The sequence below is a fragment of the Pseudorca crassidens genome, chromosome 12 (genome assembly GCF_039906515.1).
Source record: "Pseudorca crassidens isolate mPseCra1 chromosome 12, mPseCra1.hap1, whole genome shotgun sequence".
NCBI lineage: Eukaryota > Metazoa > Chordata > Mammalia > Artiodactyla > Delphinidae > Pseudorca > Pseudorca crassidens.
This window is the reverse complement of record NC_090307.1, coordinates 20292543-20310534: the sequence shown is the minus strand read 5'-3', so window position 1 is coordinate 20310534 and position 17992 is coordinate 20292543. Positions and strand designations below refer to the sequence as shown.

The 17992-nt window shown below is 37.4% G+C and overlaps 1 protein-coding gene across 1 annotated transcript in view; it reads right to left on the bottom strand.

Annotated features, from left to right (window-relative positions):
- MBD2 (methyl-CpG binding domain protein 2) overlaps nt 1-17992 on the bottom strand; it is a 76587-nt gene that overhangs the window by 31904 nt on the left and 26691 nt on the right. The window contains exon 3 of the mRNA XM_067699054.1: nt 3029-3166. Within this exon, the coding sequence (XP_067555155.1) occupies nt 3029-3166 (138 nt within the window). The remainder of the gene's footprint in view (nt 1-3028; nt 3167-17992) is intronic.

The window sequence follows — 17992 nt, the reverse complement described above, 5'->3', positions numbered from 1 at the left end:
TTGCTTCACATCTAAACTAATCACTTCAAACCGATTCAAGGTAAAAGATCTAAAAATCAAATCCTAGTTCTAGGTCTCAAAATTCAACACTCCGAAAGGAATTACAATACCACTAGCTTGAATACCTTATTAAAATAATGTGATACAGTTAAGATAAAAACGTATCTGCAGGAACCTCAAAAAAATAGAAACCTCACTGTCTAATTTATTTACTCTATGATCAGAATAACTTCTCCAAATGAAGTATTTGGCAATTTATATTACTAATCTAGTTCAATGAAGCTATGCAAAAGGTAGCAAAATTGGAAGAATCATTTTTACCTATGTATTTTATGCCAACTATCTCCTCAACAAGAACAGCTCACTAGCAGTCATCTGCCATATGTATGTCAAAATATAATTAAATCAACATCTTTCCTTTACTTAAAAACCTGAATCTAAACTGGAATAGTCAGGATGACAGATCATGATTTCAAAAAACATTAATACCAAAGTTGTCTCTTTACTATTTTCCTGCATTTACTCAATGCACAGTCCTATATTTTGAAATCCTGTTAGTGAGACAGTAGTCAAATATTATCTCAATTCTTACGTTCAGGATAAAGAAGGTGGAGAGACAACTAATGTCTTAGCGTAATCAAAAACATCCAGCAAAAATTGTCAGGTGACAAGAGGATAATGTGAAAAACAGTGCAAACATTTGGAGAAGTAACCTCCAAAATAATTTTAACACTTCCTGTCTCTGAAAGCTAGAAGGAAGATAAAAACCCTCAAAAGGGCTTCCCTGGTGGCGCAGTGGTTGAGAGTCCGCCTGCCGATGCAGGGGACACGGGTTCGTGCCCCGGTCCGGGAAGATCCCACATGCCGCGGAGCGGCTGGGCCCCTGAGCCATGGCCGCTGAACCTGCGCGTCCGGAGCCTGTGCTCCGCAACGGGAGAGGCCACAACAGTGAGAGGCCCGCGTACCACAAAACAAAACAAAACAAAACAAAACAAAACAAAAAAAACCTCAAAAGATCTGGGTTAAAATGACATAAGTGGGGTTTTTTTGGTGGGGGCAGGAGATGATTTAGCTTTTTTGACATATTCTTTTCACTTGAGAACAATCTCATAAACGTTAATTAAAGAAGGAAAACTTACAACTACTCAACATACCAAAGAATAAGAAGCAACTAATCTGGTTACTTCAGCTTTAAAAATCTAGGTTGCCAATATCTCTACAACCAGATAAACACCCAGTAAATATAATTACTACTGTTTTTAAAATCTGTGACTGAACTTAAGTGCAGAAAACAATTAAATTCCTGTTAAAATGACCATAATTTGCTACTCGGTTTGTCTTTAACCAAAATATTTGTTCACAGACTATATTGAGAATGATTTCACAAGGAAAAGATGAGGATAAAATTTACTAAATACTATCTGTTCTCAATGAGACAACTCAAATTTTCAACATGGAACTAATATTATTAGTTATTCCACTTTCTTTATCTTTTGGGCTTTTTGAAGCAAACTGTCTTACCCAATTACATACTTTCAAATTTTTCAATTGATAAAAACCTTTACAAGGAAACGATTTTAAAATCACCGAAAAGCCAAAGGACAAGATGTTCAAGACTTTAGACAGTATCTAAGAAAGAACACAATCAGGGAATGGCTTTGTCAAGGTGGGCAAAGCTCAGAATGGCAGAATTCCTTCCCTGTTGGAATGAATATACTAAAACTGCCGGTGGTTTGGTGGCTATCACTGGGTGCAGTAGTAAAACAGAAGGGAAAAGCCTGGCACAGAAAGCTGAATGGCCCAAAGAAAACCTAAGTGGTGACAAGAGCCTAAAGGCACATGCAGGTACGCATCTTTTATATTGGATGTGATACACTTACATGGCCCCTGTTGAATCTCTTGGGGACCAACAGTAAAGCAAGTTTAGAACTTCAAATCTTGAGACATCTATAGCAAGATGCTGATCCAATGTGGCTCCAAATATCTTCTGTTTTCCTGGCTCACCTGAAGAGGAAAAAACACTACAGAGGATGTGGGAACTGAATTTCTTTATGTAGTTTCTTCTAGAGCAACTGTCTGAAAGTTTTGGCCCAATCCTTTTTGAAGTCTGGAGATGAGACACTTGAGGGACTAGTGAAAAACAAAATTCACATGAAAAGGTGGAGTGAGACATCTAAAAGGGGAATACGAGAGCAAAAGATACTGGTCGTAGGTAAATCAGTGTTTCTAATCCTTAAGTGGGAGGAGGCAGAGAAAGGAGAGAAAAAATGCACCGATGTTTCTCCCTCCGCTCCCTCACCCCAATTGCTACTAAAATTTCACAAAGTACCTAAACTTTTTGACCGCAATTAGGGAGTGAGTGAGCAAGACTACTTGGAAAGTTTAAGCGTTTTGTCAAGTCTCCCTCCCCTGGCTAAGCGGCATTATTAAGCAGCAGGGAGGCCTTTCAGATAATACTTTTTTTCTAAGAAAAGATTCTGGTGGAATACAGCTTGAAACAATAAAGGAAGAGAAAAATAAATGCAATTTATACAAAAATGGAAGTCACAGGACAATATACCATATTGACAAAGTTTATTTACTTCTGTTTTTCCAAAGGGGAGGGCTGCTTTCTTGTAATAAGAAATCAGAACAAAAAGTAGTTTCCAAATAATAGAAAATATTTTTAAACTAGGCAACACAACTGCATGCTTCATCCCCTTAGGAAATATTACCCCTGGAAAGATAATCTTTAAAAAACTAAGAAGAGCAGAACCAAGTCTGATGTACATTACAACACAAAAGCATAAAAGTGGAGTCCATAAAATTAATTTTAGATTTTTTAATTAACTTAATTTTTTTCTTAAAACATTTTACCTAAATGTTGTCTTATCAGAGTTATTCTCCAGCATTCATGTAATAGCCTAGGATATAAAACAATTTTCTTTCCAAATATATTCCATTTTAACCAGAGTTTACTTGAACTATATCTGGTAAAGATACCAGAATTTTCTGAAAAATAAGATTGGAGAACCAATTAGATCCTTACCTGACGTGGCTGTTCATTCATTCGTTGTGGATCTGATTTCACTTTATTACTAGGATGATTTGTGACTTTGGTTACCGGTTGTTTGAAAATTGATGCTGTTTGTCTAATTGGCAATGTTGTATTCAAGTCTGGCTTACCCTGTGGATATAAGTGCGTTTTAATTAATAAATATTATATATAAATACAATTAGATAAATTTTTATTAATTCAATATGTATTACTTTAACTTGGATTATACCAAACTTCTCAATCTCAGCATTTTAAATACTCTGAAGTACACTTTAATCACTTTATTATGTAAGACGTGCAAAGTTTTCTCATAATAAAAAGCTTTCTGTATTCTTTTAAATGTAAGAAAATTCTCTAAATTAAAATTCATAATTAATTTGATTAGCAAGATACTAGGAACTTCTAGGTGAACAAATATGTTTAAGGTTAGGTTACACAAAAGGAAGGAGGGTTTTCAGGACAATAATCGGAAAGCAGTCATTTCTACATTCTGAAAATGGAGGAAACTAATAGCGCACTTGGCCATTAAAATATAAATAACCTCATGAGCTGTCAGGGGGCCAGGCTTACGTAAAACCACAAAGGTTAACCTTCCCTTTTATATTAAAAAAAAGATAATTAGAAATGAAAGTTGTAATTCCACAGAGCTCAATTTACAAAAATGTAATAAAATAAGGAAATATCCTTTATCTTTAATATTTTATAGCACATTTAATGCTTTTTTAAAAAAACTTAAAATTGAAGTTTCAGAAGGGCAAGCAACATACTTATATATTTTTAATCAACCAGTAAAAAAATTATGTTCTAATGAAAAGCAAATGTGGCACAGAATTGCTATTAAGCTCATTTGAAATACTCTAACATCAGGTGGGGCAGAGGCGAGGAAAAAGGAAAATAAAGAACAAAATGTGATTTAATCACTGTGTATTCTGAGTCTGGCAAAAACCATAAAGGCTCCAATACACCTGAAAGCAATACACATCAGATAATTTTAGTATACAAGTATACCTGATAAATCATCTACAGGATATTCAATGAACTTTTATCTTTATAACTATCTCCAAATAAAAGTTATACCAACTTTGAGACTCCAGAACAGCAGTTCTCAACCTTGAGCATGCATCAGAGTCACCCAGAGGGCTGATGAAAGCACAGGTTATTGGGCCTCACTCCCAGAAATTCTGATTCAGGAGGTCTGAGGTAGGACCTGGGAAACTGCATTTCTATTAAGGTCCAGGTGATGCTGATGCTGGTACAGCGACCACACTTGGACAACTACTGCTCTAAAACAAAGACTGCGAGTTGGTGGCGGGGAGGCCAGGTCTAACCCATAGATAGATGTGTTTTGCTCAGTTTTTAGTTCCTTTAGTAAATTAAGCCAACATCTACAAATAAAATTCACATAAAATGCAGAATTCTAGGCTGCTTAAAGGAGCTCCAGAGACGGGTGCGAGCCGCGGCTAACAGCGCGGACCCCAGAGACGGGCATGAGACACTAAGGCTGCTGCTGCTGACACCAAGAAGCCTCTGTGCGAGCACAGGTCACTCTCCACACCTCCCTTCCGGGGAGCCTGTGCCACCCGCCACTGCCAGGGTCCCGGGATCCAGGGACAACTTCCCCGGGAGAACGCACGGCGCGCCTCAGGGTGGTACAATGTCACGCTGGCCTCTGCCACTGCAGGCTCGCTCCGCATCCGTACCCCTCCCTCCCCCCCGGCCTCAGTGAGCCAGAGTCCCCGAATCAGCGGCTCCTTTAACCCCGTCCTGTCTGAGCAAAGAACAGACGCCCTCCGGCGACCTACACACAGAGGCGGGGCCAAATCCAAAGCTGAACCCCGGGAGCTGTGTGAACAAAGAAGAGAAAAGGAAATCTCTCCCAGCAGCCTCAGGAGCAGCGGATTAAACCTCCACAATCAACTTGATGTACCTGCATCTGTGGAATACATGAATAGACAACGAATCATCCCAAATTGAGGAGGTGGACTTTGAGAGGAAGATTTATTATTTTTTCCCCTTTTCCGCTTTTTGTGAGTATACGTGTATGTGTAGGCTTCTGTGTGAGATTTTGTCTGTATAGCTTTGCTTCCACCATTTGTCCTAGGGTGCCATCCGTCTGTTTTTTTTTAATTTTTTTCTTAATAATTATTTTATTTTAAAAACTTTATTGTACCTTACTTTATTTTATTTTACCCTCTTTCTTTCTTTCTACTTTTTCTCCCTTTTATTCTGAGCCGTGTGGATGAAAGGCTCTTGGTGCTGCAGCCCGGAGTCAGTGCTGTGCCTCTGAGGTGGGAGAGCCAACTTCAGGACACTGGTCCACAGGAGACCTCCCAGCTCCATGTAATATCAAACGGCGAACATCTCCCAGAGATCTCCATCTCAACACCAACACCCAGCTTCACTCAACAACCAGCAAGCTACAGTGCTGGACACCCTATGCCAAACAACTAGCAAGACAGGAACAGAACCCCACCCATTAGCAGAAAGGCTGCCTAAAAGCATAATAAGTCCACAGACAGCCCAAAACACACCACAAGACGGGGACCTGCCCACCAGAAAGACAAGATCCAGCCTCATCCACCAGAACACAGGCACTAGTCCCCGCCACCAGGAAGCCTACACAACCCACTGAACCAACTTTAGCCACTGGGGACAGACACCAAAAACAACAGGAACTACGAGCCTTCAGCCTGCAAAACGGAGACCCCAAACACAGTAAGATAAGCAAAATGAGAAAAAAGAAAAACACACAGCAGATGAAGGAGCAAGATAAAAACCCACCAGACCTAACAAATGAAGAGGAAATAGGCAATCTACCTGAAAAAGAATTCAGAATGATGATAGTAAAGATGATCCAAAATCTTAGAAATAGAGAAAATGCAAGAAACATTTAACAAGGAACTAGAAGAACTAAAAAGGAAATAAGCAACGATGAACAACACAATAAATGAAATTAAAAATACTCTAGATGGGATCAATAGCAGAATAACTGAGGCAGAAGAACGGATAAGTGACCTGGAAGATAAAGTAGTGGAAATAACTACTGCAGAGAAGAATAAAGAAAAAAGAATGAAGAGAACTGAGGACAGTCTCAGAGACTTCTGGGACAACATTAAATGCACCAACATTCGAATTATAGGGGTCCGAGAAGAAGAAGAGAAAAAGAAAGGGACTAAGAAAATATTTGAAAGATCATAGTCGAAAAATTCCCTAATATGGGAAAGGAAATAGTTAATCAAGTCCAGGAAGCACAGAGAGTCCCATACAGGATAAATCCAAGGAGAAACATGCCAAGACACATATAACTCAAACTGTCAAAAATTAAATACAAAGAAAACATATTAAAAGCAGCAAGGGAAAAACAACAAGTAACACACACGGGAATCCCCATAAGGTTCACAGCTGATCTTTCAGCACAAACTCTGCAGGCCAGAAGGGATTGGCAGGACATATTTAAAGTGATGAAGGAGAAAAACCTACAACCAAGATTACTCTACACAGCAAGGATCTCATTCAGAATTGATGGAGAAATTAAAACCTTTACAGACAAGCAAAAGCTGAGACAGTTCAGCACCACCAAACCAGCTTTACAACAAATGTTAAAGAATCTTCTCTAGGCAAGAAACACAAGTGAAGAAAAATACCTACAATAACAAACCCAAAACAATTAAGAAAATGGGAATAGGAACATACATATCGATAATTACCTTTAATGTAAATGGATTAAATGCTCCGACCAAAAGACACAGACTGGCTGAATGGATACAAAAACAAGACCCATATATTTGCTGTCCACAAGAGACCCACTTCAGACCTAGAGACACATACAGACTGAAAGTGAGGGGATGGAAAAAGATATTCCATGCAAATGGAAACCAAAAGAAAGCTGGAGTAGCAATTCTCATATCAGACAAAACAGACTTTACAATAAAGACTATTAGAAGGGACAAAGAAGGACACTACATAATGATCAAGGATCGATCCAAGAAGATAAAACAACTGTAAATATTTATGCACCCAACATAGGTGCACCTCAATACATAAGGCAAATACTAACAGCCATAAAAGGGGATATCGACAGTAACACATTCATAGTAGGGGACTTTAACACCCCACTTTCACCAATGGACAGATCATCCAAAATGAAAATAAATAAGGAAACACAAGCTTTAAATGATACATTAAACAAGATGGACTTAATTGATATTTATAGGACATTCCATACAATAACAACAGAATACACAATTTTCTCAAGTGCTCATGGAACATTCTCCAAGATAGATCATATCTTGGGTCACAAATCAAGCCTTGGTAAATTTAAGAAAATTGAAATCGTATCAAGTATCTTTTCCAACCACAACGCTATGAGACTAGATATCAATTACAGGAAAAGATCTGTAAAAAATACAAACACATGGAGGCTAAACAATACACTACTTAATAACGAAGTGATCGCTGAAGAAATCAAAGAGGAAATCAAAATATACCTAGAAACAAATGACAATGGAGACACTATGACCCAAAACCTATGGGATGCAGCAAAAGCAGTTCTAAAGGGAAGTTTATAGCAATACAATCCTACCTTAAGAAACAGGAAACATCTCAAATAAACAACCTAAGCTTGCACCTAAAGCAATTAGAGAAAGAAGAACAAAAAAAACCCAAAGTTAGCAGAAGGAAAGAAATCATAAAGATCAGATCAGAAATAAATGAAAAAGAAATGAAGGAAACAATAGCAAAGATCAATAAAACTAAAAGCTGGTTCTTTGAGAAGATAAACAAAATTGATAAACCATTAGCCAGACTCATCAAGAAAAAAAGGGAGAAGACTCAAATCAATAGAAATGAAAAAGGAGAAGTAACAACTGACACTGCAGAAATACAAAAGATCATGAGAGGTTACTACAAGCAACTCTATGCCAATAAAATGGACAACCTGGAAGAAATGGACAAATTCTTAGAAATGCACAACCTTCTGAGACTGAACCAGGAAGAAATAGAAAATACGAACAGACAAATCACAAGCACTGAAATTGAAACTGTGATTAAAAATCTTCCAACAAACAAAAGCCCAGGACCAGATGGCTTCACAGGCATATTCTTTCAAACATTTAGAGAAGAGCTAACACCTATCCTTCTCAAACTCTTCCAACATATAGCAGAGGGAGGAACACTTCAAACTCATTCTACAAGGCCACCATCACCCTGATACCAAAACCAGACAAGGATGTCACAAAGAAAGAAAACTACAGGCCAATATCACTGATGAACATAGATGCAAAAATCCTCAACAAAATACTAGCAAACAGATTCCAACAGCACATGAAAAGGATCATACACCATGATCAAGTGGGGTTTATCCCAGGAATGCAAGGATTCTTCAATATACGCAAATCAATCAACGTGATACACCATATTAACAAACTGAAGGTGAAAAACCATATGGTCATCTCAATAGATGCAGAGAAAGCTTTCGACAAATTCAACATCCATTTATGATAAAAACCCTCCAGAAAGTAGGCATAGAGGAAACTTTACTCAACATGATAAAGGCCATATATGACAAACCCACAGCCAACATCATCCTCAATGGTGAAAAATTGAAAGCATTTCCACTAAGATCAGGAACAAGACAAGGTTGCCCACTCTCACCACTCTTATTCAACATAGTTTTGGAAGTTTTAGCCACAGCAATCAAAGAAAGGAAATAAAAGGAATCCAAATCAGAAAAGAAGAAGTAAAGCTGTCACTGTTTGCAGATGACATGATACTATACATAGAGAAACCTAAAGATGCTACCAGAAAACTACTAGAGCTAATCAATGAATTTGGTAAAGTAGCAGGATACAAAATTAATGCACAGAAATCTCTGCATTCCTACACACGAATGATGAAAAATCTGAAAGTGAAATCAAGAAAACACTCCCATTTACCATTGCAACAAAAAGAATAAAATATTCAGGAATAAATCTACCTAAGGAGACAAAAGACCTGTATGCAGAAAATTATAAGACACAGATGAAACAAATTAAAGATGATACAAATAGATGGAGAGATATACCATGTTCTTGGATTGGAAGAATCAACATTGTGAAAATGACCATACTACCCAAAGCAATCTACAGATTCAATGCAATCCCTGTCAAACTACCACTGGCATTTTTCACAGAACTAGAACAAAAAATTTCACAATTTGCATGGAAATACAAAAGACCCCGAATAGCCAAAGCAATCTTGAGAACAAATAACGGAGCTGTGGCTTCCCTGGTGGCGCAGCGGTTGAGAGTCCGCCTGCCGATGCAGGGGACACAGGTTCGTGCCCCAGTCTGGGAAGATCCCACATGCCGCGGAGCAGCTAGGCCCGTGAGCCATGGCCGCTGAGCCTGTGCTCTGCAACGGGAGAGGCCACAACAGTGAGAGGCCCGTGTACGGCAAAAAAAAAAAAAAAAAAAAAAAAACAACGGAGCTGGAGGAATCAGGCTCCCTGACTTCAGACTATACTACAAAGCTACAGCTATCAAGGCGGTATGGTACTGGCACAAAAACAGAAAAACAGATCAACGGAACAGGATAGAAAGCCCAGAGATAAACCCACGCACATACGGACACCTTATGTTTGATAAAGCAGGTAGGAATGTATACAGTGGAGAAAGGATAGCCTCTTCAATAAGTGCTGCTGGAAAACTGGACAGGTACATGTAAAAGTATGAGATCAGATCACTCCCTAACACCATACACAAAAATAAGCTCAAAATGGATTAAAGACCTAAATGTAAGGCCAGAAACTATCAAAATCTTAGAGGAAAACATAGGCAGAACACTCTATGACATAAATCACAGCAAGATTCTTTTTGACCCACCTCCTAGAGAAATGGACATAAAAACAAAAATAAACAAATGGGACCTAATGAAACTTCAACGCTTTTGCACAGCGAAGGAAACCATACACAAGACCAAAAGACAACCCTCAGAATGGGAGAAAATATTTGCAAATGAAGCAACTGACAAAGGATTAATCTCCAAAATTTACAAGCAGCCCATGCAGCTCAATAACAAAAAAACAAACAACCCAATCCAAAAATGGGCACAAGACCTAAATAGACATTTCTCCAAAGAAGATATACAGACTGCTAACAAACATATGAAAGAGTGCTCAACATTATTAATCATTAGAGAAATGCAAATCAAAACTACAATGAGGGCCTCCCTGGTGGTGCAGTGGTTGAGAGTCCGCCTGCCGATGCAGGGGACACGGGTTCGTGCCCCGGTCCAGGAAGATCCCACGTGCCGCGGAGCGTCTGGGCCCATGAGCCATGGCCGCTGGGCCTGTGCGTCCGGAGCCTGTGCTTCGCAACGGGAGAGGCCACAACGGTGAGAGGCCCGCGTACCGCAAAAAAAAAAAAAAAAAAAAAAAACTACAATGAGATATCATCTCACACCAGTCAGACTGGCCATTATCAAAAAATCTAGAAACAATAAATGCTGGAGACGGTGTGGAGAAAAGGGAACACTCTTGCACTGCTGGTGGGAATGTGAATTGGTACAGCCACTATGGAGAACAATATGGAGGTTCCTTAAAAAACTACAAATAGAACTACCGTATGACCCAGCAATCCCACTACTGGGCATATACCCAGAGAAAACCATAATTCAAAAAGAGTCATGTACCAAAATGTTCACTGCAGCTCTATTTACAATAGCCAGGAGATGGAAACAACCCAAGTGTCCATCATCGGATGAATGGATAAAGAAGATGTGGCACATATATACAATGGAATATTACTCAGCCATAAAAAGAAACGAAATTGAGCTATTTGTAATGAGGTGGATGGACCTAGAGTCTGTCATACAGAGTGAAGTAAGTCAGAAAGAGAAAAACAAATACCGTATGCTAACACATATATATGGAATTTAAGAAAAAAAAAATGTCATGAAGAACCTAGGGGTAAGACAGGAATAAAGACACAGACCTACTAGAGAATGGACTTGAGGATATGGGGACGGGGAAGGGTAAGCTGTGACAAAGTGAGAGAGTGGCATGGACATATATACACTACCAAACGTAAAACATATAGCTAGTGGGAAGCAGCTGCATAGCACAAGGAGATCAGCTTGGTGCTTTGTGACCACCTAGAGGGGTGGGATAGGGAGGGTGGGAGGGAGGGAGACGCAAGAGGGAAGAGATATGGGAACATATGTATATGTATGACTGATTCACTTTGTTATAAAGCAGAAACTAACACACCCTTGTAAAGCAATTATACTCCAATAAAGATGTAAAAAAAAAAAAAAGAAAAAAAAAGAGAAGAAAATGCAGAATTCTAGCTTCTCTTAAAAACTCAAAGATCTAGAAATACTGGACTGATGTGGCCAAAGCAGGCCATTATTGATTAGTAATGGCTGCCACTAGAGGTGTCAAGTTTTGTTCTTTTGCAAAAGTCTTCAATTTACATTTGCAAAGCTGTCTGAGCCCTACAGGTACTGAGTTTGTGATCTCTGCTTAAAGAATATCAGGATGACTAGAAAGGTAAGGATCACAATAGATTAATCTGATCATTATTACAATTACAGTATTATTTGGACTCACTATTAAATATACCTCTACCCCCAGCCCCAAACACACACACACACACACACACACACACACACTGATCTTCTGTACCTACTGGGCATGCTTGTCATTTCTTGCACTCAATTTTCTCCCCATGTATGTGCTTACCTTTAAGAGACATATTCATCTTTAATAACTTTTAATATTATTTCTCAGGCATTTCACTTTCTTATCTTTATGGTTTTCCAAAAAACTTAGAGGTGTGGAAATTTGACCAACAGGCTGCAAAATAACCACTTAGGATGCCATCTCTGAAAAGTGTGAGGCCCAGAAATGTGTATTTTTTAAAGCTCTCCTAGTAATTCTGTGATGCACCGGTTTGGATCCCTCTGATTTATGACATCTAGAGCATCCTGAGGTCCTAAGTGAAGCCATCCAACCTATAACATAGTCAATATTCAATCCTAAAGAAGTTTAACACATAAATGCTTATGAAGAACTTATCCTGTCACTGATTAGTTATAATTAGTATCTTCCACTAAACAATATCTTGTTTGGTTTTTAATGTTTTTGTTCTTTAATAAAGAACAATAAACTCTGCTGGTATTAGAATGAAGATGGCATCAGTAGACAAAGAAGTATATAACAACTGTTTGTATGAGCAAACACAGTCGAGCCTGTAAGATTCTCATTGTTACAAAGAATGACTGGAGGAAGCACAGACTAGCCTAAACTATTCAAAACTATAAAATCCTGAATCCACACAGACTGGAAGGAAGCATGGAACATGTAAAACGACCTGTGCTACAATGGTTAGATTGATATTTTTTTCATTAACTTATGTTTGTGGTACAATTAATAAAAATTTATTTACTGGCTAAAAGTATTCAAAATACACCATTAACTTCCATTGTCTGACAATGAGACAATTCATTTCCCAGTGGCATGGAATGAGATTATTCAAGAGTGTGCTGCCTTGCTCTTCTTTTATCTTATTTTGGTTTCTATTATTTTTTCTCTTTTAAACTGGCCTGAAAGCTCTGAAGGCAGAAAGAATTTTTTACTAATTAATTTTGTATTCTACAGCAGTATCGTGTAGAATAATCTGAGAAGCTGGACGAACTGGTTTTCCCAGAAACTGTCACAAAAACAGTAAATTTTATTACCATTCTCCCCTGAGGACTGTCAAAGAGTCACTGTTAATTCACACCCAGTTGTTGTCTGAGTTTTTCTAAATAACTACCAATCTGCCATGAACTCAGGAGTTATAAAGCCAACACTTCTTTTATGGGACAAGTTAAAGCTATTCATGTATTTGAAATCTTCCCTTTCAATACAAGAAAAAGTAAAATAGAAGTTCCTTATATCATAAAACTAAACCGACAGGGCTTCCCTGGTGGCGCAGTGGTTGACAGTCCGCCTGCCGATGCAGGGGACACAGGTTCGCGCCCCGGTCCGGGAAGATCCCACATGCCGCGGGGCGGGTAGGCCCATGAGCCATGGCCACTGAGCCTGCGCATCCGGAGCCTGTGCTCCGCAACGGGAGAGGCCACAACAGCGAGAGGCCCGCGTGCCGCAAAAAAAGAAACAACCTAATTTGACAAACACACATATTCTAATAAAGTTTCCAACCTTTGATAAATCTTCTCAGTATACAGGGTAGCACACTCAAATCAAAATTTAATGTATTTTATAATAATGTGTATATTAAGCTGGAAGTATTCAAATAACTGAAATAATTGTTGAGGGTTCATTCTATCCCTCTGGGATGAATACAAAAATAAATGTTTTAAAAAAATTTTTTAATTTTTACTTAATCTCTTTCCAATAAATATCTGAGATGGCTCTTAAAACTCACAAAGGACAAATACGCAATAAAAATTAATTTTTAAATTAATTTTTAAAAATCAAGGAGAAAACAAATTTCCTTTTGAAAAGGTTAACAGTGATTGATACTAGAGCTGAGCATCAAATGTGGATCTGAACTTTCTAGGGGTGTGGATGAAAAAAAGAAATATTAAATTACATAGATATCACACTCAGAAGGGAGGAAGCATACCAATTAATGAGGAAAACAAAAGCTGTCCTGGTATTAAACCTAGAAAAAAAATTAAAGACACTTAACATCACAACAAATATTTAGCAGATTTCAAATGCTTTTTCTTTCTCCAATGACCTTCCATAAAAGCCAAGAACATATTTAAAGGACAACTCAGTGAAGATGATTCTGAAAAGGACTAAACCAGAGTGTTCGGACTACTGTGTAAACTTTCAGTGATCTAACGTGATTAAGGGTAGAAGAGAGGATAACTAAAGAGGTGATGCAGAGCATGTTTCGTAAACCGGTCGTTTTCAAATACTGTTTCATTCCTACCCTTAAAAATTTTTTGCAAATATATATACCCCACCTACATTTTGAAGTATTTCACATTTTTAATGTAAAGAGTTGGGGAGCGGGGGTGGGGGATGAATTGGGAGATTGGGATTGACATGTATACACTAATATGTATAAAGTAGATGACTAATAAGAACCTGCTGTATAAAAAAATAAATAAAATTAAATTAAAAAAAAGAGTTGGGGAGGATGAGCTAAGGTATTTTAAATACTGACACTTTAATAATAAACTGTTACATCATGTTAAAATGCAGCTAACAGAATCTAAATATACCCGCCATCAGCCATGTATACATAAACAAAATCTTCAGTAGTAATACATTTATTATACTCCTTTTTCCCTTTGAACAATTCCATTCCCAGAATTATTCATTTTAAACTTGAAAACCTTTAATTAATCATTTATACATCATAAAGTTATTTTTTTAACTTTCTGTGACCTTAAAGTTCTTAGTGATAAAAAAATTTTTTTTCTGGTTTATTACAATTATTAGTATATAACTGACCAAAAACAGTAAATTATACATTTTAATAAATAATTATTAAATATAAGAGATAAAAACTATACATGAAAATAATTTATTTAAAAATTAACTCCATAGCCTTAGATGAGTAGTCCCAATTGCTAGAACAGAATAAGATTTAATACCGATTCTATTCCTATTCTTCATTTTTTGATAGATATAACACTAAGAAACCTTGTTCACATAAATGAATAGTTTTAGTCTGTCTGTCAATTTTTTGGACTTCTTTTGAGTTATATGTCAAAATATCACATAGCAAACGATCAAAAATTTCAATAATTGACATCTACATTAAGTCCTCTGTAAATTTTATTGTGGGCAAAGAACTGTACTAGTAGAAAGATTTGACAATTACCAAGTCATTCATTTTCTCAGTATCAACACCAATATTTCAAATTGTCCCTTTACTGGAGGTCAAACATTTTATACCATGGTAAAACTGCACACAAGCGAGAAGAGTATTATATACTCTTCTATAAAATGGGAGAGAGTTGACTATGGAAGAGGAACTGGGGAAAAAAGAACCTGTACCTCTATCTCAGGTACATTCTCAGAACCTAAGGATACAGAAATAATTCCTTTAAAACCACCCATGCTGTGTATACCATGTTAAGCCTCCACATAGCATAGTTTGAACAGCAGGAACTTAAACTATATATTCTAAATACCACTTTCCTCAGCCTAGCTTTGAAACAGTATGATAGTTCAGAACTGTACATATTCTATAACAAGCGCCTAGGGGATTCATTTTATCTTTAAAATGCATGCAAATTTTGCATTTTATTTTAGAAATTAGCCATGTTTGTTTTAATGTAAAAATGTTGCTCTCCTACCCAAAATGCTTCAACAAAACTGGACACCTCCAATGGAATACTACTCAGCCATAAAAGAATGAAATTTTGCCATGTGCAGCAACATGGATGGACTTGGAGGGCATTATGCTATGTGAAATAAGTCAGACAGAGAAAGACAAATACTGTATGATATCACTTGTATGTGGAATCTAAAAAATACAACAAACTAGTGAATATAACAAGAAAGAAGCAGACTCACGGATACAGAGAACAAACTAGTGGTTACCAGTGGGGAGAGGGAAGGGGGAGGGGCAATATAGGGGTAGGGGACTAAGAGGTACAAACTCTTAGGTATAAAATAAGCTACAAGGATATACTGTACAACATGGCGAATACAGCCAATATTTTATAATGGCTATAAATAGAGTAACCTTCAAAAACTGTGAATCATATATTATACACCTGTAACATATAATATTGTACAGCAACTATACTTCAATTTAAAAAAGCAACAACAAACACAAAAGGAAAAAAAGAAAACTGATCATTTAACTATCATTTTAATTCTGTGGCTCTGCATATCCCCAAGAGATATTCATGCCCCAATTTGAGAAGCAAAGACTTTATTTTTCTAAGGTCACTTTCCTCATCTGTAAATGAGGGTAAATACAATAACTATTCATAAGATTCTTATAAAGATCAAACAAGATAATTCATGTATGATAATGAAAGCTCATGCAGCTTTCATTCAGTCACTGAACAAACACTGAGTGCCTACCATCTGCCAGGTACTGACCGTAGGCTGGGTATAGTATCACTCACAAAACACCAAAATCCCTCAGAGCTTACATTCTCAGGGTAGAGATAAGATGACAATTAACAAAATACGTGTAGAGTTTATAGTCATGTTGGCACATGAATTCTGAAGAAATAGGAGCTATTTTTATTATCAGCACTAACATGTTATTGAACATGCTACTAAAATTTAGAAACTTGACCTATTAAGCTTTCCCATAAGGGAAGCCATCTGCTGCTTCACACACAGAGGAGCCTGAGTGGTATCTTCAGGTCGAAACAAGATTATCCTCAAAATGTAATTTCGGACTTTCTCCAGAATATGCACAGTAGCCAACAGCTAATGCGTTTCCACAAAAATCAAAAGCTTTACAAAGTGCTTTACAATCCTTCAGTTTTTTATATAATTCACACACCATAAAATTCACCATTTTAAAGTATACAACTCAGTGGGTTTTAGTAGATGCAGAAGGTTGTGCAAGCTTCATAGGTTTCTGCAAAAAGAAAAATATACCTGGGATCTATGATTTTGTACTGAAAATCCACTTCATGTAATATCCTAAATGAGGAATAAGATATTACCTTTTTAAGGAGATCAATGGAATATTAAAAAAATAATGAAATGGGTGTACTATACTTTGAGCTCATTAAAAAAGGACATATACTTGTAGTTAATTGAAGAATTGGAGGTTTGAAATTCATCATTGAAATCAAGTTTTGAAGAGTTTTGTTTGAAAAAATAACTTCTTGGAGCTTTAGTTAATATGGGGTCATTCAAGGACAGATGGCAAAAGATTAATGAGTTTCAACCAGAACAGCTCTACTCAAACTAAGGCATCAACTGCATGGAATTCATTATCTCCTTTACATCTGTGTTGGCACTAGCTGAGTACACATCCCTAGAATTATGGAAACAGTCACCCAAATCGTTTTCTGTAGGGCTTCATTCTCTCGCTGACCTAGCGTCTACAAAGTCAGCTAACTCTTCCAAGACCTATAAAACCTGGTGAAATTCACTCAATTGTTGACAGAAAACCAAGCATCCAAAATAAATCTTGACAAAACCATACCATGGGCACCTATGTCCCCAAGTCTACCTTCACTATTAGCACAAAGGCCAAGCCAGACCCTCCCAAAAGGTCTATTGTACTTTGATACCTTTGAGGTACTAACTTATAACATGCTAAACCTGCTCTCATACTGAACAGTATACTCTCATCAGCAAGTCTATTGCTAACATGGCTAAAGTTCTTCTGTTCACTTTCTGCTTCCTAGCAATCTTTATACAATCCATACCTAAATACCTACCTCAAATCAGCCAAAACATGGACCAGTGCTGTTAGTTGTTAATAACTTGTTCATTATCTTCATTCATCAGCTAAAGATAAATATCCTTTATTTATTTATTAAGGATATTTCTGCATATGAGAAAATCAGAAGTTCTCTGGAATACTAAATACAGTTGACCTTTGAACGACGCGGGAGTTTAGGCGTCAACCCTCTGCACAAATGAAAATTGGCATATAACTTATAGTCAGCCCTCTGGATCCATGGTCCTGCACCCACGGATTCAACCAACTGCTGATCGTGCAGTACTGCAGTATTTACTATGGAAAAAAATCTGCATATAAGTGGATGCATGCAGTTCAAATGTGTTTTTCAAAGGTCAACTGTAGTTCTAGTGTCTCTTGCTACATCTTACTCTTTCTTTATTCATTAAACGACCACTGTCCAAGGCATCATCATCCCAGCCTGGGTAAACAGCCTCCTGCTATAACTGGCCCGCAGCTCCCACTTCTACACCTCTACAGTATATTCTCCACACAGCAGCCAGAGAGCATATCGCTCCCTACATAAAGTCCACAAATAAGCATTCCATACCACTCCTTATGGTGG